Source organism: Antedon mediterranea, chromosome 11 (assembly GCF_964355755.1).
Source record: "Antedon mediterranea chromosome 11, ecAntMedi1.1, whole genome shotgun sequence".
Classification (NCBI taxonomy): domain Eukaryota; kingdom Metazoa; phylum Echinodermata; class Crinoidea; order Comatulida; family Antedonidae; genus Antedon; species Antedon mediterranea.
This window is the reverse complement of record NC_092680.1, coordinates 22,128,128-22,152,771: the sequence shown is the minus strand read 5'-3', so window position 1 is coordinate 22,152,771 and position 24,644 is coordinate 22,128,128. Positions and strand designations below refer to the sequence as shown.

The following is a 24,644-nucleotide window of genomic DNA, read 5'->3' as shown; positions in this document are numbered from 1 at the left end:
TCTAAAAAGAAGATTACAACAAACATCAATACAAGGATACTAATATATTAATAACATGCCAAATGTAACAATGTTAATCCACTCTAAAAAGAAGATTACAACAAACATCAATACAAGGATACTAATATATTAATAACATGCCAAATGTAACAATGTTAATCCACTCTAAAAAGAAGATTACAACAAACATCAATACAAGAATACTAATATATTAATAACAGAAAATTAATACAAATCATTCAAGTATATCAAAAGTCTGGAGAAAATAGTAACCATTCAGCCACAAAATAACACTGTAGTTAAATAATACATTATTTTTAAAATGGATATATTCATTAATCTTAAAAAGTTACTCACATCACTTAGAGGCATATCTTTGTTCAGAGCTCCAGAGGGAGCCTCACTTTTAATTGTTGCAGGAACCTTCTGTAATAATTCACGAACAAAGTCAACCTGTCCATACTGAGCTGAGATGTGTAATGCTCCTAAACCCGTCATCCTGCTTGGGCTCTTGAAGTCTATACGATTCTTGAGAGCATCAAGAACTTTAACATGACCAGATTTAGCAGCTAGGTGAATTGCTGTCATGCCATCCTGGTTAGTAACAACAATAACATTATTATCAATTATGAGAAAACAAATAATCAAATTTATGTAAGGCATACAATATGCTATTGTAAATAAATGACCCAAACAACTATATCATTATAATTTGAGACAACCAAGGAACAAGTATTTGCTTCCTCACTCTACTTCTTTAACACATGAATTCCAGGTACAGATGCCAAAACGACACATCAATGTGTCAATCCTAGTCAGTATTTGAAAATTGAAAGTTCCCGAATACTGTAGTAATAGTTATTATGCATACTATTCTGCAGGGATAACTACAGGTTATAGGTTTACAGGTAGTAAATAACAAGAAACAAATGACTTTTAAAAATTGAAATAAAGAAAAGACAAATTGACTGACAGCATTTTCTTCATTGGGTAATGCTCCTGCATCCAACAACACAGACACAACCTCTGTATGACCACCTTCTGCTGCAAGGTGTAAAGCTGTTGAATCATTTGTCTGTAAAAAGGATTTCATAATATAAGAATACACATTCACACTCAATGGCTGCAGTAGGCTAGACACCCATACTAATCCAAGGACAACAATTGGCTTAATTTTAATGATAGTGATTAGACTGCATTCTAATGTACAATTATTTACAAGTTTTAAATTGAATTTAATAATATTACCTTATTTCTTGCACCACACACACCAGCTTTATTGAAACGCAAGAGTTCTTTGGTGACGGCAACACTTCCTTTAGCAGCGGCAATATGTGCACAGGTAGATCCATCCTGTATTCAAAACAAAATATCATATATTTGGTTTGTGTAATCATTTCAAAGATTCATGCTACATAGGTTTTGAACACTCTGTAGTTTGTTTGCTTTGATTATAATAATAATTATAATCAAAGCAAACAAACTACAGAGTGTTCAAAACCTATGTAGCATGAATCTCTGAAATGATTACACAAACCAACATCCATGAGACGTATGGTCCGCCTGGATAATTCCATTTTCCTTTTGAAGGATGTCCATATTGAAAACAATGTCAATTATAGTATCTGGTAGGAATCTCAGAAAATAGACATATAGTGATTTACTTACTGCATTTGCCATGGTAACAAGGTCAGGTTTATGTTGCAAGAACAATTTGACAATCTCTGCATGATCATTCTCTGCAGCTAAATGTAAAGGTGTTTGCCCATGCTGAAACAGACAACATAGGATCTGTTAATACTGTATTTATAGTAGTAAACCAATCAGTAAACTAAATAAAGTATCATGACACAATATTTGTATTTTTACATTCATATTCATTGAACTGTAGATACATTAAAAACACAACATTTATTAGACATCACTCTGGGAGAGAGCATACCAATTCTCAAAGTTAAGTCTCTATAGTCATTGCACTGTAGATACATTAAAAAGTAGAGTAGACAGCACTGCTCATACTTAAGTCTCTTCAGTTCCATTGTAAGTTTACTGTAGATACTTTACCTGCAGCCTTAAGTAGACAACACTCAAGACAGTGAGAGATATACACAAACCAACAGTGGTGTTGGTAGTCTATGAGTGAGATACCTACCTGTATCTCAGGAAAAAGACTACAAGGGCTTAATAAAGGACAAAACAAAATTCCTTTAAGCATAAAACTAATATTGCATTGTTTCATGACAAGCAACCAAAAGAGAGAGAAATCTGATGTTATGAAATGGCACTGTCCTTCAGAGGCTCAAAATGGGTGGGGACATTTAATAATGCAATATTAATTGATTTCTAAAGCAACATTTAATTTATGCTAATGAATTCACATTATTTTATATGCAACATTTATAATTAATTATGTAATTGTACTGTATACTGTACCAAGCAATTAGCCAGACAGTATAACAATTTAAAAAAAATCATCATCACTAATCAAGATGGGACACAGCAGCAGTAAGATACATACTCAGCTTAAAACACTGGGGATAGAACAATCTTTTCAAAGGAAAAAGTATAAAAAATCACATATGTATGGAAAGATATGAATACAAGAATGAAGCAGCATATAGTTAGCAGGCTAATTGAATAAACAATACAATTGAAGAAAGATTTCAACTTACAGAATCTAAACATTTGATAGTCTGTGAAATGGTGATCAATTAAACATGAATGAGTTATTATTCTAAGTGCTCTATATGCAATGTAATGTAATGATACTTCTTTTAAATGCAAAATGAATAATATAAAATATTATCTTTATAAAGAAAAACACACTTAATGATATTAAATAGTTGTAGACACGGTATTCAATGTTGACAAAGCTGAGTCACACACAACATAACAGTTATTGTATAATAAACAACTGACTTATTTTGTATGAATAATGTTCAAATCAACAATGCTTAATTGTAATTTGGCATTAAATGTCTTTTTCTTATACATTTTATTTTTCATGCATGACAGGCAATGTGATTTAGAGGTAAATGTGAAAATATTGTGAGCAAAAATATAAAAGACAGGGTAGTCAAGAGTGAAATAAAGAAAGTGAACTAATTATCTAAGAGTAGCATCTCCTGTCTTGGCCCATGCTACACTGTTTATAAAATTATGTGCAGAGGCGTGTGTAGAGGTGAGGGTTGATCTGAGGACATCTCAATGTAATTCAGATCATGAGCTATGAAAATACACAACAAAATTGGGCCAAAACTGAGGCACCAAAAGAAAGTGCAAACAAAAATCTGATCAGTAATTATATAATTCTATTTGAAAAAATGTGAAATCAGGCAATGGTTAGGTGAGAAATATCAACAAACAAAGGAAAGAAAAGTGAATACAGCTATGGCTTACACCATACAGATATTATGACTATAATATCTCTATGATATCTCTATGCTTACACTGATAGCTGCTTCCAATGTCCTTGATTGTTTCATTAGCTTTGGTGGTCAATAGGTAATTGCAAACTTTGTTAATCATTTGATAACAAACAAACAATTTTATGGTGTATAATATAATTATACCATACATACCATGGAGTTTACTTCCATGTACATATATAATATTTATAATATTTATCAGATACCTAAAATCCATAAATACTATAACTTTTAATAAATCCTAACAGGTGGTCTGTTTAAAAGTCAATATGCTGCAGAGCAATGTAGGTTTTTTTAGTATTAAGCAAGTTTGTTTTTTTTATTGATATATAGGTAGTCAATTGATATATAGGTAGTCAATTGATATATAGGTAGTCAATTGATATATAGGTAGTCAATTGATATATAGGTAGTCAATTGATATATAGGTAGTCAATTGATATATAGGTGTAAATTTTCATTTCTAAAAGTTTAATTTTCGTGTTGTTATGTAGCTTCACAATTTAGAAATTAGTTGAAGTTGGTATTACTGTAACTTTGCTGAAGAATTTAGGAATTATCAATTTATTTAAACTATGAGAAATGTCTTACTGGAAAAAGAAGTTATAAAACAAAATGTTAAAACAACATGTTGAAAACAAAATGTTATAAATAGTTAAAATCAATGGATAAATGTAATTCAAATGTCATTGTTAATATAAACATGCAATGTCCACTAACATAATACATATACTTACATTATCTGTAGCATTTGAGTCTGCTTTTAGTTGCAGAAGAGTTTCACAAACTTCAAGTTGTCCAAATTGTGCAGCCATGTGAAGGGGTGTTTTTTTTGCCTGTATTATTAATAGCAAAATCATTATCATAGATTAAGACAAACATATTCTGATTTTTGTTGATAACTCTAAGATAATATTGAAATAAGCGAATCAAGAGTGAAACGCTCTTACCAATGAAAGAGCGTCAATAGAAGCATGATGGTCATGAATAAGTAGTTTAACAAGATCGTTGTGACCACTTCTAGCTGCTAAGTGGAGAGGTGTTAAACCAATCTTGGATTTTGCATTAACAAATGCCTTATGACACAACAACACATCTGCTACATCTTTGTGACCATTTTCTGCAGCAAGATGTAGAGCTGCTTTACCATGCTGCAAGTGTAATAACAATACATATTGTGTATTTAGAAGAAATTAGAAATGGTATGAGTAATCAGTAGCAAATAATAATATGTTGCAGATTAACTCTAGAGTAACATAACAATGATTTTCTATTTTATTTTTATTTATTAAATACCTAAAGTTCACTTACCTCGTCAAAGACATCTACTCGTGCGTTATATGAAAGCAATATTTTCACTATTTCTACGTGGCCTTGTTCACTTGTAACTAACAAAGGACTCCAGCCATTCTAAAACAAAATAAACATTCTTTTAACTTTTACTAAATTATTTAATTACTACACATTGTGCTCAATAAGTCATAACTTACATTTGTGTCATTTTAAAATGCACCTACCTTACTCTGCTTATTAAGTGCCAATTGTGAGTCTTGTCCAAGATATTTTACCATTTCCATAAGTATATTCTTGTTTCCTGATCTAGCACAGTAGTGCAAAGGGGTCTCTTGTGTCTATGTGAAACATAAAACAATAAATTAACTGAAATAACTGTGAATTGTTAATAATAATTATTTATTTTGTTGATGTGAAGTGTCGGTGTAATTCATTCTATTTGATGTACTGTACCAATTTAGTTGAAACATATGGGTCAGCTTCAAACTCCAATAATTTCTTGACAATATCAACATCTTCTCCGCTATAGTGGGTCATCTCCTTGGTGATCTCTGATGAATAGTGCAAAGGAGTTTCACCTTCCTAATATCAAAATAACATTTTTAGTAAATGAATACATTTAAAATGTCAATTTCCGCCGTTGATTCAATAATATATTTTAATATATAATTCTTACTCTATATTCTTAATATTTTAATGTAAATAACAACACAAATTAAATTCAATTTAACTGTTTTTATGTGAAAGAACATACACTTTTAGTTGTTGTATACATAGAAAAACATGCTCTTTTTCAGAAAGCATTCTCAAACATACTGAATATAAATAAAATAAGTTATACCAACATAAAATTTAATTTACTTTTAAGAAAATTGTTAGTCATTATTTGTAACTTACATTACTTTGTGTATTAACAACCATAACTGCATCAGCGTGGTTATTTTCTACTCGCAGGAAAGTCAACAATTCTTTGATTATAACATAGTGACAATGGCGTACTGCTATATGTAGAGGATTCTCGCCATTCTACAATTAAAAACATTAACATTACTACACTCCCAAAGTTGCAATGGCGTACTGCTATATGTAGAGGATTCTCGCCACAACATTACTCCACTATGATAAGATTATTTAATTATTATTAATACTGGTTGTTTTATAAGTAAATAATAATAATAAAAATATGTGGAGGAATATAGAGAGTAAAAATAAAAATTTACAATGGATGACCAGACACAATAAAACAACTCTGGAGGCAAACAAGATCATATAGTAAATAACTTTTCATTCAAAACATATATTTACAAATTAGTATTGGTGAGTGATAAACCTAAAATCACATTAATAAAATATTAAAGGCAAAATGGAAAATATCAAAACAATGGGATTACATAATAATTTAAAAAACATAGTGTCCAAGCATTGTTAGTTGAGGGTAAGTAGGCTACTTTTGTATGACTGGCAAACAGATCAATACGGAAAAAAGCTATTTTTACAATATGAATAAATATTATTAACACTTAAAATATATGTCAAATAAAAATGTAGATTAGGTTAACTTGAATAGAGGAAGATCAATATACTAAACCACATTTACTCGGCAATTAATTGTGCCCTTGTACTGAAAATCAATATATTCATACTGAACCACCATCAAATTATAGTCTATAGACATTTCATTACATTGAAATGGACATTTAAATATATCAGATTGATAAATAATAATGTAAACGTTCATTGAGTTCAAGTTGTTAGTAAAATATGTTTATATTATATATATATTATTATATATTATTGTTATTATATTAACATATAGACATGAATGCTGCTTAAATTGTCATTTTTAATATTGATTCTTTTGTAGTTCAGTGAACATTTTATTGCTAATAGACTTGGTGATATTATTAACACTTTCTTGGACCTGTGTCCTCGTATTTAACAGCCACTCAGAGACAGTGCAATCACCACCACCATCATACAGCTTATAAGGAGTAACATACATGTAAATACAAATCATACTAGGATATTAACACAAAGCTGCATATAAAACTCATCACACATGTTACACTGTTTTTAGTCTGTACTTTACCTTATTCACAAGATCTAATGGTCCTAATGCCTACGTAATGGTAGGTAGAAGTAAATTATAGTATTTAATATATTTAATAATAAATACACAATAATAAGAAGCAAATAAATGTTATTCGTTTATTAATCATGTGAAAGTTTTAATATTATTAGCATACCTAGACAAAGTAGAGAAATATGTTGTTACTTTTCTGGAAATATAAAATATTAATTTAAAACTATCAAAATTAATATGTTACACTTACATTAGACTGATGAACAGGGTCTGCACCTTCTTCTAGTAAAGCTTGGATCATTTTTAAATGACCGTACCTAGCTGCAATGTGCATTGCAGTTTCACCGTTCTACAAAATACAATCAAATATAAGTGTAGAAAATGACAACAATATTTAGCGAATGTCTTTCTTTTTTTGTTACTAGTATTATTATAATTAGTTTGAAAACTTACCGCCATGATAGCATTAACATCAGCACCACTCTTTAGCAACATTTCTGCTACTTTTTCTCCTTCTTTAATTCTAGCTGCAATATGTAATGGCGTTTCCATTGAGGTTCCTCCTTTTAATTGCACCTGGGCACCATATCCTAGCAATGTTTGTACAACCAGTGGTTTGCAGTGTTGCACTGCAACGTGTAGGGCTGTGTAATTTTCCTATTGTTTTAATACAACAATTATTAACATGTAAAAAACATTCAATATACAAATAATTATTATTGGAAAAAATCTATCAAAACTAAATTGAAACTATAGTAAAAGTAAACGAAGAAACTAATAAAATAAGAAAAAATAGTAGTAATTCAATGACCTTGGTCCTTGCATCTACCATGGCACCTTTCTGTAGAAGAGACTTGACGACAGCAGTATGGCCTCTTTTAGCTGCTGCATGAAGACAAACAGCACCAGACTAAACAAATAAAACATCAGGAATGAGTAACAGTAGTTTTAATGATATTCCAACTGATAGTATTATAAGGTAACAGTATATTTAGCGGTATTCCACAGTTAATATTAGTGGCATGTTCCAATAAATGTGATATTAGAAAACAGCAAACAGTATTTTCCAGTAAACATGATAATACAAAAGTTGTATTGGGTCACAGTAAATTCGACAGCAAAATAAGGTTTTCTGTGGCATTCCAGTAAGATTTATGAGGGAGAGTTTAAATGTTAAGAAGGGATCATCTCAGATTAGTAAAATGGCAAACGGGTTGAAATCAAGAGTTTCCAAACTAACTACTCCAAATATTGATTCAAAGAGTTTTATATTTTAAATCAATCTCAGTTAATTGTTGGAAAAAATAACACACATTTTTTGGTTTTTCTTCTTCAACTAAACATTTAATTTAAGAATGTTGATATTCACGTATCTTGACATAGAGAACATACATTAAATGCATTTGTTTATTATCAAATTACTTTGGAACTAGAAGTGTTGAATTACCTTATTAGGCATGTGGAGAGGCACACCCTTTTTAAGGAACATAAGTGCAGTTTCTGGGTGTCCACATTGTGATGCTATGTGCATTAATGTACTGCCATCTTTGGTTCTAGCAGCTACAGAAGCTTTGAATTTATCTATAAGAATTTCAACTACTGTTGTGTGACCCAACTCAGCTGCAATGTGTAACGGTGATCTGTCAAGCTGAAAAAAAACCACCAAACAAAAGGAATTATTATACTTCTTTTGAATTATATTACAATATAAAAACCAATCCTATCACAGTCTTACTAAAAATGCTTACATTTGTAATGTGTCATCTGTTATTATTATTATTATACTAGCAAAACACTTTAAAACTACTTTACCTTGTCATAGATATTTGGGTTCGCTTTCATTTGGTAGAAATATTTTACGATTTGTTCATCACCAAAAGAGGCAGCAAGATGTAAAGGTGTGTGTCCATCGTCCTGTAACATATCATACATTTACAAGATGATAACGCTTATACTAATCATTACACTATTTTCACAAAACAATAATACTAAATTTTGCACATCTTAAACAGCTTAACACAACAAAAAGGTAAATAAAACATACATTGAGTACATCAATATGAGATCCATTTTCTATAAATAGCTTGATCAAATCCATATCCTTTTTACGGCATGCTAAATGTAATAAAGTATCGCCACTCTCTCCCTTTCTGGCTTTCAATTGTTCATCTTTGACATGCAGCAAAAGTTCTTTACATATTCCACTGTTGCCAGCTTCTATTGCAAGAAATATAGGCAGCAGGCCATCCTACAATTACAAGCATTAGATTGAAAAGACTGTGAGAATCATTATTGGTATTATAAAAACAATATATGCTTGCATCAAACATTTGCAGGGGAAGGGTTTTTTGCTTTTAAAAGTACTATATTTTAATAGGTCATCAGCACTTGAATCATTACATACATTTTTAACTTCAAGAATTTGCATTTAATACAATAAAATTGCTTTTGTACATACACTTGCAATAATCAACTTTTACGATTTTATCAGTTGAAATAAAAATATTAACAAAAAACAGGTGGCTAAAAAAAATCAAGGGTGGGCGGTGATGCTTTCTATAGCTATGATACATAGCCAATTAATAGTAATACATTAAATTTTATCTACGGCCAACTCAAATGAAGCTTTAACAGCAGAATAACATGACAATACTCTACCTTGTCTTTTGCAAGTCTAGCTTCTTTACCAGACACTCTGAGTAGCAATTGAATGACCCCAACGCCTCCAGTTGACCTCAAAGCAGCAATATGCAATGGTAACTGCTTTTTAGGCTAAACATTAGAACAAGGAATTACACATTGTTTAAATCGTAAATTGTACTTTCTGCTTTTTTATTTAGTACAATACTACCATAGCATTGTGTAGGACTCTAGAATAGTACTTTCTGTTTTCTTTATTGAATGGGCTTACCCCTCCTGGTGAAGTGGCATCAGCTTTCTTCTGTAAAAGTAATTTGATGACATCTTCTTTTGCACTAGTTGCTGCAAAATGTATGGCTGCCTTACCATCCTGAAAATGCGTATTAAAAAATTAAAATACTGTTGTGACTCGACTTAAATCGGTCAATTGTGCTAACTACTATAATCTATATTTACACATAATATCTACAAATACTAATAAAATGTACTATGTTTTAATTTGTAATTGTAGTATAATATTCTACCAAAAACTGTAAAACACATGTCTGTCATTGTGAACATTTGTTATCAATTATACCCCATAGGACAAAATACACTGAATTCTGTATTTACTACCCCCTCTAAGAATGCTAGGGATCATCTTAACAAACAACAATTTACCTGTACTTTTACTACAGTTTGTAAAATTTTGAAGTAATTTAACAAAGATACAAATTTGTAACATTATACAAGTTTAATTAATTAACTAGATTTAATTCGTCACTATGACGAATTATAGGTTATATGCATTGATATAAATAAAGATAATTGATTTTTAAAAGATTTCATTTCTTTATTCGAATTCATAAAATAACACAACATAAAAAAAAAAAAAAATACAAAGAATGAATTCAGGGTAACACTAAAAAGTAACCAAAGGTCAAACTTATTTCCATTGTGGCCCTTATATAGATATTTTGATTGATTGATTTTCTCAGATTCTTTAATATGATAGGACCTTGCTAACGCGAATACAATAGCCGGTATCACAATCCGTTCAAAGATCCCTCTGCGTATAATGTCATAAACCACATTTGCTGTTACATAATAATAAAGACATAAGTTATTTTTTATCTAGATTTCATTATAAATCATGTGTATAATATATACACTAAGAAATAAATTTGAACAAACAATACGGATAATAAAAAATAAATCTTATTTCGTTTCCCAAGGTGAGACTCGATCTCGGTACCTTGAGTGCCATAGACACGAGCACAGACCACCGAGCCATACACAACTGACTAAAAGTTGTAGAAAAATTCCTCCGTGTATTTACTATGCAGTAACCACTTTGGTGCAGATAGATTATTACATACCACAATGAATTATAATTTTTTACTATGATGACATCTCTAAAAATGTACAACAATGATGCACTGTCAAACTATATACTTTTAACTTTAATATATGAACTTTTGAAGGAAGAAAGTTAATGTTAAGTTTGTTATTTTGGCCTAAGAAAATGTCATAATTTGTTTGATTGTCGAAATGAATTTTTTCAAATTTAATATGCAATTAATTATGGCTTAATCAACTTTTGTTCACTTAGTTTAATAATAAATCATACATAAGATACATACACTTCAAGAAAATAAAATAAAAAATATGTGTTCCCGAGCATTCTGACGATCTAATTTAGCATATTTTCACCATTTTGTTAACTTACACGTGCGTAGCCTGTCACTTTTGACGTGCTCGTATAAGGCAATTTCGCGTTGAAAAGTGAATAAAATATGATGATATTATTAAAGAAAGGTTGTACAACCGAAACCGGACAAAAAGAGTGTGTATTAACGTATAACGCGCAGTACGCGTGCCAAAATTTGCGCACTCATGGCAATTTTTTAAACGCTTAAAATTGCCTGAAACATACTCTAATTTCATCGAAATCGAAATCGAAATTTTAAGCGCGCGTACGCATGCGTTATATGCGCTACGCACGTAATTATATTGCCATATGATGAAATATGACCTGAAATTTATGGGTACCAAATTTTGTTTAAAAGTGATTCATGATTGTGAAGATATGATTACAAACGTGATTTTGTTAAATCGCGCGTAGACCGCGTAATTTTTGATTGCGCACCATGAAAACATAACCACATCGATTCCTAGCCATAAGGAATAAACTCTGAAAAATTGACTTAGCTAGATGAAACTGATATCAAGATAATTGACGGACAAAATAGTGCTAAGGAAAGAATAAATAAAGGAATAAATAAATAAAGATTCTGACAGAATCAAGAGGTTATATGCATGATAATGCATATAACCTAATGAGGTTTTTTCTCAAAATTATTTTTATCAAAAGTATCTATATTGATATATTTATGTGTAATCTGCCAAAATACTTAACATAAAGAAGCTCAGCGAATAATAGGTTTGTATGGTAATACAATGTCCATTGCGATACCAATATGAGCATACCGTACATGCTGTTTCCTAGGATAAAAGCTTGGTTACCAAATATATAAGCTTCAGTAGGTTTACTTCGGGACAATTTAATTAAAACAGATATTTAAGGAGTGTTCCATTAAATAAGAAGGATAGTTAACAGAATATATTTAATCTATTTATTATCAATAATAATAAATGACGTGAGTATTCCAAAACAATTTACAAAAACTAAGATATAATGTACAAAGTACAATTTGTAAGAAAACAAAATTAGATCATACACCAGATGTAGACAATTCATAAAAATTTAATTTGAGCTTTACAGAAAATTAATTTAGGCAGTAAATATTGTCAGTGTGTTGGAACAGAGTAATATAAATACATTCTACATCACTTTACTACTGCTCAACCAAGCTATGTTGCTATAGCTACAGTAAACACTATCAATGCTTGATTTGTAGGAATACTCTGGCAACTCTACTGGCAAGATTTAATATACCATTATTACAATACCATTTGTTACAAACAACCATTTCTACAATCAATGCAATTAAAACTTATCCTCATGGTTTAAACTTATCCTCATGGTTTAAACTTATCCTCATGGTTTAAACTTATCCTCATGGTTTAAACTTATCCTCATGGTTTAAACTTATCCTCATGGTTTAAACTTATCCTCATGGTTTAAACTTATCCTCATGGTTTAAACTTATCCTCATGGTTTAAACTTATCCTCATGGTTTTTTTTATAATAAACCAATTATTGTACTGTATTAATTGCTCATATTGTTCTTTTTCCAATGTCCATTGATCTAATGTCAAATATCTTCACCTATTTTGTCTTTATTATCTTTTAATCCTTTCACTGCACAGTATTATTGCATCCTATATGCGGATATTATTTTTAAGCAAAAGAAAACAAAATTATAATTTGCATACTTTTTTGTTTGAATTATTCTATCAATTTATAAATAAAAAACAAATGTTTTCCAGCAATATACGTGAAAACTTTACGTCAAAAGACGATACTACAAAGCACTATAGAGGGTGTAAAGATCAGAAATTTTCATTTTTGTTTATTTTATTTTGTAGTACTGAGTATAATATGCATTTCAACGCCATTATTTATACCTGGTAGTACCGGGTAGATGCAGTATATTTATACCTGGTAGTACCGGGTAGATGCAGTATATTTATACCTGGTAGTATCGGGTAGATGCAGTATATTTATACCTGGTAGTACCGGGTAGATGCAGTATATTTATACCTGGTAGTACCGGGTAGATGCAGTATATTTTAAAAAAAAGATTAATTAAAGATTTCAATTTGTATATAATAATAGAATCTGATTAAACATTAGGCTACTCAATGACTTAATCAACAGTTAATATCCATTAACATATGAATTCTAAGTAAAACCATCTACAAACAATATGCACACTACTTCATTGTTTATAAATGTATGAATACTGAAGCCATAGTTTCAACCAAATTACCTGGATACCAACTTTACACTAGCCATATGTAAATATCCATCCATAACAACACATTTATATTATGATGATTGGGAAACGCAAATTAGGTTCAAATTCCACTACTCTTAGTATTAGTTTTTTTAACAAACTACTTAAAAGGGTTTTATTGACTAAATGTTTAGTTCATTCTTGTACATCTATTTGATCCTTCCTACCATTTATATTCATGTTTTCCTGTTGAAAATGCATGAATTACGAAAGTTATCAAAATAATAATAATAATGCAATTAATTTATGATCATAATTAATTATAATTAATAATTACGTTTTTTAATAATTCATTTTATATGTTATATCAACATTGGAAATATCAATAAAATATGTTATTAAATGGTTGTTCAAACACTTTTGATAATAAATTTGATAAATACCACAAAATGCATATAGTAATCACCGAGTCGGCGATGCACAGAATTATTATTCTACAGAAAATTAATTAAATTTCAGTGGTCAAATGTACAGATATAATTCTAAAAAAGTTCCTAATATCTCTTATGCTTTGATTATTGAAGATAATTACAATTGAATCAGTAAGCCTACGCAAACAGTGTGTTTGCACTTTTTGTTCAGTTTGTTTTTAATAGCACTCTTTCCAAAGCAATTGTTTCCATTGTATTGCACATCATTTGTTTTTCTCAATAAAACGAGTAAGCATAGAATTTAAATATACTTGTTATTTCATGTGAATATGATATAATCTAAACTTCTAATTCCACAAAAGGAAGAAATGCGATATTGATGAGAAATGAAAGATCTTTATTACAATTGTAATTGTTACACAACCAACAGTTAAATGAAAGATCTTAATAACCAAAACACTCCTCATTGTAATTATTACATCAGTCAAAATAGAAAAGCGATCAGAGCGTAAATAATTTGAAATATGATAACTGTTTAAATTTCTTTCATTAGTAATTGTAGATGAAAAAAATTAAAACATCTAATTTATTTTTTATTAACTTCTTGGTTGGGGAGCTAGCTTTCTTGATTCCAGATATATGTAGCCTAATAATAAACTTTGCTTATTCATGGACACATTTGATTCACCTAGGGTGTTTTCCATCATGGCCTTGTAAGGCCATTTAAAGTCAAAAGTGTAAAACAAAAGAAAGCATTAAAATACAATAATTTAGATTTATCTAGTAATTTAAGTAGTTTCATTTTTAATAAATTGAGATCTAAAGCTGATTGATAAACTATTTGGCATTTAGTTTTTTTTAATGTTTAGACGCAAAAATCAATTAAACGTCATTGACAAAAAAAAACCATGTGCATAATGTAATATATATTTAAATAAACAAGAAAACATAAATAAAAATATTGTTGAAATAAATCATCCTCTTGCTAAATGACGTTTTACCTGTGTCTTGTCTTATGACGCTTTCTACTATTTTGTTGCCATTTCCTGTGTCACTTGGTTTTGTGGGTCAGGTATTAAAATTGATTAGTTCTAAAATAAATTAGTTCTAAAGTAAAGATTTAGATTTTACCTTTGCTTTGTCATTGACTGGAGCTCCTAATTCCAGCAGTTTTTCTACTGCAAAAAACTTGTTATCCTTTGCTGCTAACATTAACGGTGTAACTTCAGTATCCTAGGAATTCCCCAAAATAGATATTGTGAGTATCATAAAACATAAAAGCCTACCATTAAGGTACCTTTCAGATTCATCATTATTGCTTTGGCAAATTATGGATGTGTAAAATAATTAAATAGTTAATATTTCTTTTTTAAAACATCAATAGTCTTTTTTTTCTTGGTAGGGATTTTATTGCTATGAACGCTATTGAATTTAAAGAATAGAATATGTAAATACTATTTGTATTCAGAAAAATCAATTTTTAATAGATATTATTTTTGAAGAGATACACGAACAAGCATGAGAGAAGTACGTACCTCGTCTGGTTTAGAGAGATCTGCATCACCCTTTTCCATGGATCTGAGCATTTGATCTACACTATTCCATTCACCACGGAAACAAAGTGACAGTAATCTGTTCATAACAGGAGCGCCTGGTACACTACCGCTTGATGCTAAAGATGCAGTATCTGAAAGGTTTGCACTGGCAGACATCTTCCTTAAGTCCTATAATACCAACATTAAGTCAATTTAATAGGGGACTTGAAAGGTTTGCACTGGCAGACATCTTCCTTAAGTCCTATAATACCAACATTCAGTCAATCTAGAAGGGGACTTGCATATCTTTGGGACTTTCATTCTTATTAAATTCTAATAATAATTTGAACTTGATTAATTTTGGTCTTAAAAAATGTATTGTACAGTTTAAGCCTACTACAAATCAGGTGAATTGAACGCAGATGCTTTGTATGCAGATCACAAATGGTGCATTTACACATGTTTAATACAAAATTGTGACCCAATTTCTTTGTTGAAATTCAATTTTCCTGGTCGTACTTGCTCAAGGAATCATGTACCTTTTTGGCAAGCAGTAGAAAGATGTTATTAAAAGAGGTTTATTTCTGCTCAAAATTGCAATACTTTGATTTGAATTTTATAATGATTGTTATTTAGTAGTTTATCCGTTTTTAAATCTAAAATTCTAAAAGTTCTTCTAATGTTTATTGTATTCTTTGTTTTGTCTCTGTTGGTCATGAATTTAATAAAATAAAATAACAAGACTATAAAAAACATTAATATAATTTAAGTACTGCACAGCTAAAGTCATGAAAGTCATGTACATTTTTTAATACTTAATTTGTATTGTATGGAATATTAAAACTACCATAAAATCTGACAGGAAAAGGTCAAATTCAACACTTATCAACATGGCAGGCAACTGGAACATAAAGCATTGTCAATTAAAACGAAAAGAGGAATACTTAAATTAAGTACTTACTTGATTACTGATGGTATAAGTATTAAATCAGGGGTTAAAATAACAAATATCTAGATGTATGAAGTCCTTACAGACTACGTCATAACGACGAAAAACAAGTAATTTCCTACAACAACTCTGCTGAGGAATTCATCGCAAAAATGACAGAATCTTCGAAATCGGAAGTGGGTAGCTACCACTGAACAATGAGGTTGAGAGGTATCAAATTAACGTCTGTGGAACACTGTGTGATGTAAATCGGTGGTGATGGAAAAACATAGCAAAGCAAAATCCGTAAAGATATTCAAACTGCGATTAAATCAAAGGGAATAATCGATGGAATACAATTGTCGTAGAATCACACAACCACTATAATAACAGATAACACCTTAAATGAAGTTGATTTGGTAACTTTACTCTGCTTATTTATTAGTCACGGTTCGATTGGTCCTTTGAATACCAAGATTGACTCTGTAAGAAGGTGGTGGTGACTTATAGAGGGCGGCCTTGCGAAAGGGGTATGGTGTCAGATTCTACCACCACCTGTCAGAGAGAGTGAGTCCAGATGGATTTCATTTTATTTGTCCGGTAAACAAAATATTATATTATACTCCTCTTCTCATTAATATAATTAATTATTTGGACTCCTTCTTCATTAACTACTGATTTAAGTGAAAATAAAATAATTATTTTTTATTTTTTTTCATTTTTCAATCGTATAAAATATTGATAGGCCTATTTGAATGTTTATGTTTTTTTTTTTAAATACTGCGATTGCGATGTTTCCGAATAAACGAAATAAATCAAAAGTGCAGGTAAGGTGCAGTTGTGAATTACAATTTGATGAGACATAAATATATTATAATTCTTATAGCCTACAAAATAAAATGTAGGTTCATTGATGAAAAACGACGAATGACCGGAACTTAGTCTAGGCACAACTGAATAAATTTAGATAGAAAAACAATTTATTTTGAAACTCAGTAGGAATTGGCCTTACATAACTTAGTAATACTCAACATTTTATGAACGAAGTGAACTTCTTCATTCATGATTACTACTATAGACCGCTTTGATATTGCAAAAGACGATCACTTTGTGAATACTAACCGACATCTACTTTGATATTAATTATTTGAACCGTTCCTTATTATAATAATGACGATAAAATCCTGCATCCATTCAATCTCATTTAGTGATTCTATTATTCATATATTCAATACTTTTCAGTTAATGATAAATAATTGAACTGATTATCTAGCATAATACCTATTGTTGTCACGATCAAAGATGTAATTATATTTCATAGTTGAAGCTATAATTAAATAATACAAAATGTATAGTAATCCCAGCATGTGCAACAATACTTCAATCGCTTTAGAAAAAATGTATTCAATAAATCTACTACTTTACTCGGATTGTAACGTATATTATTTTTGACGATAAAACGTCAAAAAGTTATGTCATTGGGACATTATCTCATTACCTATTTCTTGTAAAACCCGCTTATTATTTATTTCCAGCAGGATTTGTGTAATTAACAGATGTAATGGTCAATAATTATTATCATATAATCAAGATAATTAGTACTTATTAAATGTTGGATGTTGGTTCAATAATGATGAATGATTTTGTGTATATCGATTACGTCGATGACGAAACGTAAGGATAGGATACGTTTTTACCATTACTACTAGGAAAGATTAAACTGATATGATCGATCGATTAATGGTGATGATGAAACGTAAGTGGTAAAGTACTATCATACGTTTTTACCATTACTACTAGGACAGATTAAAACTGGTATGATCGATCGATTGATGGTGATGATGAAACGTAAGGGGTAAAGTACTAGCATACGTTTTTACCATTACTACTAGGACAGATTAAAACTGGTATGATCGATCGATTGATGGTGATGATGAAACGTAAGTGGTAAAGTACTATCATACGTTTTTACCATTGCTACTAGGACAGATTAAAACTGATATGATCGATCGATTGATGGTGATGATAAAACGTAAGGGGTAAAGTCTAGCATACGTTTTTACCATTACTACTAGAAAAAATTAAAACTGATATGATCGATCGATTGATGGTGATGATGAAACGTAAGGGGTAAAGTACTAGCATACGTTTTTACCATTACTACTAGAAAAAATTAAAACTGATATGATCGATCGATTGATGGTGATGATGAAACGTAAGGGGTAAAGTACTAGCATACGTTTTTACCATTACTACTAGGACAGATTAAAACTGGTTTGATCGATCGATTGATGGTGATGATGAAACGTAAGAGGTAAAGTACTAGCATACGTTTTTACCATTACTACTAGGACAGATTAAAACTGGTATGATCGATCGATTGATGGTGATGATGAAACGTAAGGGGTAAAGTACTAGCATACGTTTTTACCATTACTACTAGGACAGATTAAAACTGGTATGATCGATCGATTGATGGTGATGATGAAACGTAAGGGGTAAAGTACTAGCATACGTTTTTACCATTACTACTAGAAAAGATTAAAACTGATATGATCGATCGATTGATGGTGATGATGATGAAACGTAAGGGGTAAAGTGCTAGCATACGTTTTTACCATTCCTACTAGAAAAGATTAAAACTGATATGATCGACTGATGGTGATGATGAAACGTAAGGGGTAAAGTACTATCATACGTTTTTACCATTACTACTAGGAAAGATTAAAACTGATATGATCGATCGATTGATGGTGATGATGAAACGTAAGGGGTAAAGTACTAGCATACGTTTTTACCATTACTACTAGGACAGATTAAAACTGGTATGATCGATCGATCGATGGTGATGATGAAACGTAAGGGGTAAAGTACTAGCATACGTTTTTACTATTACTACTAGGAAAGATTAAAACTGATGAATGATCGATCGATTGATGGTGACGATGGTGATGAAACGGATGTGAAGTGGACATTTTATTTTTTTTCATTCCTAAAACCCTTTTGATTCTCAACAAAGAATTGTCGTTTACATTGTTAGTAAAGAGTTAAATAGCAAACGCACTAAATGTCGTTTCCGAAGAAAAGTCAGTATTGAAATATTCCTTTCAGGGAAAGGCGAGTGTTTCAAATAAATCAATTATATAATAATGAACACACTCTAAAAAAAAATATTTTTCCTTAAGTTTGGTTAACATTCTCTGAAATGATTTAATCGCTTGAAGTTCATTCTGTGATAATTGAAAAACAATGATGATTTTTAACGGTGGTCCTTACGGACACTCCTCAAGAGAGTGACCATTCACTCTAAACACGTGGAATGCATAAACAGAGTATCTGATGATAATAAAAAGTGAAAACCAAATTAAACGATGACTTTGAGAATGTTTGTTTATATAACTGTTATTAAAAGTTGAAATACCGCAGTATAGGAAAATGTTCCTAACTTATTTCTCCCCATGATAGGAATAATAATAGTCAACTGCTGAGACACGCTTTCACTCTACTTAATATCTGTAATGACATGATTAGAAAAAAATTAGCTCAATAACTATCATGTCTCATAATAATTACAACAATGGATAGAATCATCTTATTTATTATTAAGTAAATTGTTCAACATAGCTATATAGGTTAGTTTTAGTTTACTATATTACCATGGCAACACATTAATGGCAATTTATTATTACTTATTAGTTGTACTTCCACAAAGCATGACGTAAACCTGAGGTTATCGCAACTCATTCGTAAAAAAACGTTTTGATCAATTTGAACATTGACGACTTTCAATCAGTCAATTTTTGCAATAAGGTAAATGTCGAAATATCCAACAAGAATTGGAGGAGACCATTTTGAACCAGTACGGTATACAAATCGAGGTCCGCCATTAAAAGCTAGTTAAATGACGAAATTCAAGACTATTTTTGTCAATTTTTTCTCATATTCACCATTATTGAAGCAACAAACAATTGTAACTAAATTATACTGTTTACTTGTGAATTCCAGAAGTATTGCAGACAATTGCCTACGCAATGATATTAAGATTAGCTTAACTAGTATCGCATCTGAAGAAAGAATGTTTTTACTACAAACAGGGTAATGATATTGAAATAACAAAAACAATTAATGTTAAAATGTGTGGTTGCTTACAATAGGTAGGCATGCTGTCATAAAACACAAAATTTAACCAAATGTAAACTTTAAAATTAAATAAGCTCGAGCCATACCTTTGCAGACGCATTAAGTCTTTTGTCTTTCCAATCTTCAATTTCTTTTCTTTTTTTGTCCCATTTTTGTATATCACCTTTGTTTTCTACGGCTTCATTAATAAGTGATGTTAATGGTGATGCAGTAGTTTGTTCTTGTGGTACACTTTCTAAGGCTTTTCGTACCGCTTGTGCCCATAACTGACTGCTTTGTTTCACTTCAGTTTCATCTTGTTCCGCCATTTCTAAAGAATATATTATTTTAAATGTATACAAACTTCTGCATTAATAACAGTATCAACACGTCAATTATTAAAAACTGGAAGCATCCAGTATCTATAAGTCAATCCTTTGATAAACTGGAAGCATCAGATTGTAAAACGCTTTTTCAGAAAAGTTATTTTGTATGATTATCATAGCTGCCATTCCTAAACGTTATCTGAACATTGTAACGCTGTGAATTAAGTGTACAATACATTTTGGTTTACGGCAAAAATAACTAACTCCTTACAAACCGAAAGTCGATTAAGTTGACGTTGTGCGAGGTATCAAGAGATACGTAGTCTAAAAAGGAACATGTTTCAACTTCAACGTAGAAATTATGCAAAATGTCTATGCATTGCTACGATACACTTGAATAGACACTATATGCAAATTAAGGTATTTGCTTTGACTAGTCTGTGTTATGAAATCAATATTAGTTGGCTAGCAACAATTGGATAATCCTAAAAACATTTTCTTGTTTTTGTCTTGTAATTTAGCTCAATAACGCTTCATCGTCATATCAATTATAATCCATTTAGTTAAGACAAATAATTAACGATCGGTTGAACCTTCACATTTATTCAAATTCACTTAACAATATTTCAATTGGTACACGCCATAGAAACATAACTACCGATATTTGTTCCGTTCAAATGAAATATTAACTGAATTACGAATTTTAATTAATGTGGTTTTTTTTCAACTCGCTTATTGGTATTAATTAACTCAAATTACTCTAATAACACTTATACTTCATGTTGTAAGCCATTGTTCCTGAAATGTTTTATGTTGCTTTGTAGTTGTTCTTTTTAGCTGCATGCGACAAGAAACATTGATCAAGATCAATCCTGCATGCGACAAGAAACATTGTTTTCTAATACAGGATAACCCAATAATAGTCCTTAAAAATGACTTAATCATACGTATTGTTATTTTTGCTATTATTAAAATTCTTGAAATGAAATGATTCATAACTAATGGTTTGACTTTTACTTAACAGGCCTAGGCTACTTATGTCAAACTAACGTTTGACCACTTGATTCAACTTCTTCTATGCCTACTTATGTCAAACTAACGTTTTGTTTAAAGGGCAATTTAACCACTGGACCACCACTACAACAATCAGTAATGTTGTGTACTTGACCACTTGTTGCAATTTGATTTTGAATTGAATAAATCGAAAATTGTGTGAACTTATAGCTAACAGCAGTGAGCGTGTAGAATGATATTGATTGCTTATATTATAAGCGTTATACTTATCATTATGTCTTGTAGAATAGCTTAAAGCAACGGGCTTGTGGAATTATATAACCACCTACAGTAAATATTAAGAATTCTCTATTATCTAAATTGATTGAAAACGTTTTAGGTCGTTTGCTGATATTTTAATAGAAAAAGGAAAGTGATGCATAATAGAATGGTAGCAAAACATGCGTCTTGGTTGCAGAGAGAAAACGCTGTATGTATTACCATGGAGTTAACTGATTAGTCGCTAACCTTATTTCTCCATGGTATTACTATGTAGTAGAGAATTAAAAACACACGTAAATTCGATTTTTGCAACACATAAAATGACGTAATAAAGTTAGATTCAATAACACGCGATATTAATGTGATGCATGGTTTAAAAATGGAAAGTAGAAAATATTTTAAAAATCAATCAATTACACTTATCTAAACTTTAATTTATTTATTCAGGAATATTTCAAAATTGTGTAAATTAGTAATTAGTTCTTTTTATTTCCTATTATGCCTGTAAATTAAGTACAAAACTCAGATTAAACTTTAAAAACAATATTTAGTTTTTAAATTCGCCAAAACATTCTAAGCATAACTTTTTTCGACCAGCATATTTTTACAACTATATTTCAAGTAACGAATTATTTAAAAGCTAATTATGTATGCCTCGTTAAAGATTAAAACTAACAAATACAGCCTAACAAGAAACCACTGTTTCATTAAAACTAACAAATACAGCCTAACTAGAAACCACTGTTTCATTAAAACTAACAAATACAGCCTAACTAGAAACCACTGTTTCATTAAAACTAACAAATACAGCCTAACTAGAAACCACTGTTTCATTAAAACTAACAAATACAGCCTAACTAGAAACCACTGTTTCATTAAAACTAACAAATACAGCCTAACTAGAAACCACTGTTTCATTAAAACTAACAAATACAGCCTAACTAGAAACCACTGTTTCATTAAAACTAACAAATACAGCCTAACTAGAAACCACTGTTTCATTAAAACTAACAAATACAGCCTAACTAGAAACCACTGTTTCATTAAAACTAACAAATACAGCCTAACTAGAAACCACTGTTTCATTAAAACTAACAAATACAGCCTAACTAGAAACCACTGTTTCATTAAAACTAACAAATACAGCCTAACTAGAAACCACTGTTTCATTAAAACTAACAAATACAGCCTAACTAGAAACCACTGTTTCATTAAAACTAACAAATACAGCCTAACTATAAACCACTGTTTCATTAAAACTAACAAATACAGCCTAACTAGAAACCACTGTTTCATTAAAACTAACAAATACAGCCTAACTAGAAACCACTGTTTCATTAAAACTAACAAATACAGCCTAACTAGAAACCACTGTTTCATTAAAACTAACAAATACAGCCTAACTAGAAACCACTGTTTCATTAAAACTAACAAATACAGCCTAACTAGAAACCACTGTTTCATTAAAACTAACAAATACAGCCTAACTAGAAACCACTGTTTCATTAAAACTAACAAATACAGCCTAACTAGAAACCACTGTTTCATTAAAACTAACAAATACAGCCTAACTAGAAACCACTGTTTCATTAAAACTAACAAATACAGCCTAACTAGAAACCACTGTTTCATTAAAACTAACAAATACAGCCTAACTAGAAACCACTGTTTCATTAAAACTAACAAATACAGCCTAACTAGAAACCACTGTTTCATTAAAACTAACAAATACAGCCTAACTAGAAACCACTGTTTCATTAAAACTAACAAATACAGCCTAACTAGAAACCACTGTTTCATTAAAACTAACAAATACAGCCTAACTAGAAACCACTGTTTCATTAAAACTAACAAATACAGCCTAACTAGAAACCACTGTTTCATTAAAACTAACAAATACAGCCTAACTAGAAACCACTGTTTCATTAAAACTAACAAATACAGCCTAACTAGAAACCACTGTTTCACCACTATATTGTGTATTGTTGTGATTGAGTTTATTGAAATAAATTAGCGTGTTGTCTTTAAATAATAATGAATAACTCACGATTAACAATAATTCAGGATTTATTACTTTATTACCTTTTTAACGTTTTCAAATTAGCCTTGGCCATACTTGACTAGATTTAACTATTTTTACACAGTAAACATAAAGATTCAGACAAAACCAACTTTGTTGTGTCATAGGGCAAAACAAACCTGTTTAAGTAATTCATAAAGATTCAGCTACAGCTTTTTGATTCGCAGACAGATAGACCAAGGTGGAACCATGGGGAAAATGAAACCTTTACAATCTTATCATCCGCAATTCTTGATTTACACAAATAATAATAGCCATATTGATTGGGATACGTGTCTACTATTACAAAGCTATCAAGAGCCAAAGAGTATTATTATATATTGTTAGACTAGGAATTGATATTATCAATACATTGATTCATCAATAAGAAAGAGGCGTTCCACGACATTGAAACTCCTCGGTCAAAGGTCAACTTGGGAATCATCAGTGTTCTAAATTACTTTATACTAATTATCAAAATCAATACATGTATTTTGTTGACAATTGAATACTAAGTTAATCAATAAAAACAGCAAAGATGCATATTCAGATGGATTTCTATGAACGACGTCTACATCTGTGACTGACTTATGGTGACAATCATGTCTAAATCATTATACTTTCC

General features: G+C 30.4%; 1 protein-coding gene across 3 annotated transcripts in view; it reads right to left on the bottom strand.

Annotated features, from left to right (window-relative positions):
* LOC140062606 (uncharacterized) overlaps positions 1-20,795 on the bottom strand; it is a 28,402-nt gene extending 7,607 nt beyond the window's left edge. The window contains exons 1-22 of one of the 3 annotated variants that reach the window (XM_072108893.1): positions 20,467-20,795; positions 15,313-15,501; positions 14,909-15,010; positions 9,716-9,814; positions 9,463-9,576; positions 8,849-9,052; positions 8,617-8,718; positions 8,252-8,452; positions 7,616-7,714; positions 7,258-7,461; positions 7,055-7,153; positions 5,619-5,747; positions 5,175-5,303; positions 4,946-5,059; positions 4,740-4,838; positions 4,379-4,579; positions 4,166-4,264; positions 3,450-3,488; positions 1,669-1,770; positions 1,249-1,353; positions 974-1,075; positions 358-594 (exon numbers count right to left, since the gene is read on the bottom strand). In XM_072108893.1, the coding sequence (XP_071964994.1) occupies positions 358-594; positions 974-1,075; positions 1,249-1,353; positions 1,669-1,770; positions 3,450-3,488; positions 4,166-4,264; positions 4,379-4,579; positions 4,740-4,838; positions 4,946-5,059; positions 5,175-5,303; positions 5,619-5,747; positions 7,055-7,153; positions 7,258-7,461; positions 7,616-7,714; positions 8,252-8,452; positions 8,617-8,718; positions 8,849-9,052; positions 9,463-9,576; positions 9,716-9,814; positions 14,909-15,010; positions 15,313-15,501; positions 20,467-20,688 (2,991 nt within the window). In that variant the 5' untranslated portion in view covers positions 20,689-20,795. Of the gene's footprint in view, positions 1-357; positions 595-973; positions 1,076-1,248; positions 1,354-1,668; positions 1,771-3,449; positions 3,489-4,165; positions 4,265-4,378; positions 4,580-4,739; positions 4,839-4,945; positions 5,060-5,174; positions 5,304-5,618; positions 5,748-7,054; positions 7,154-7,257; positions 7,462-7,615; positions 7,715-8,251; positions 8,453-8,616; positions 8,719-8,848; positions 9,053-9,462; positions 9,577-9,715; positions 9,815-14,908; positions 15,011-15,312; positions 15,502-16,273; positions 16,393-20,466 lie in introns of those variants that run through there. The other 2 variants (XM_072108895.1, XM_072108894.1) reach the window with 2 other exon arrangements.
* Between the last annotated feature and the right edge of the window lie 3,849 nt (positions 20,796-24,644).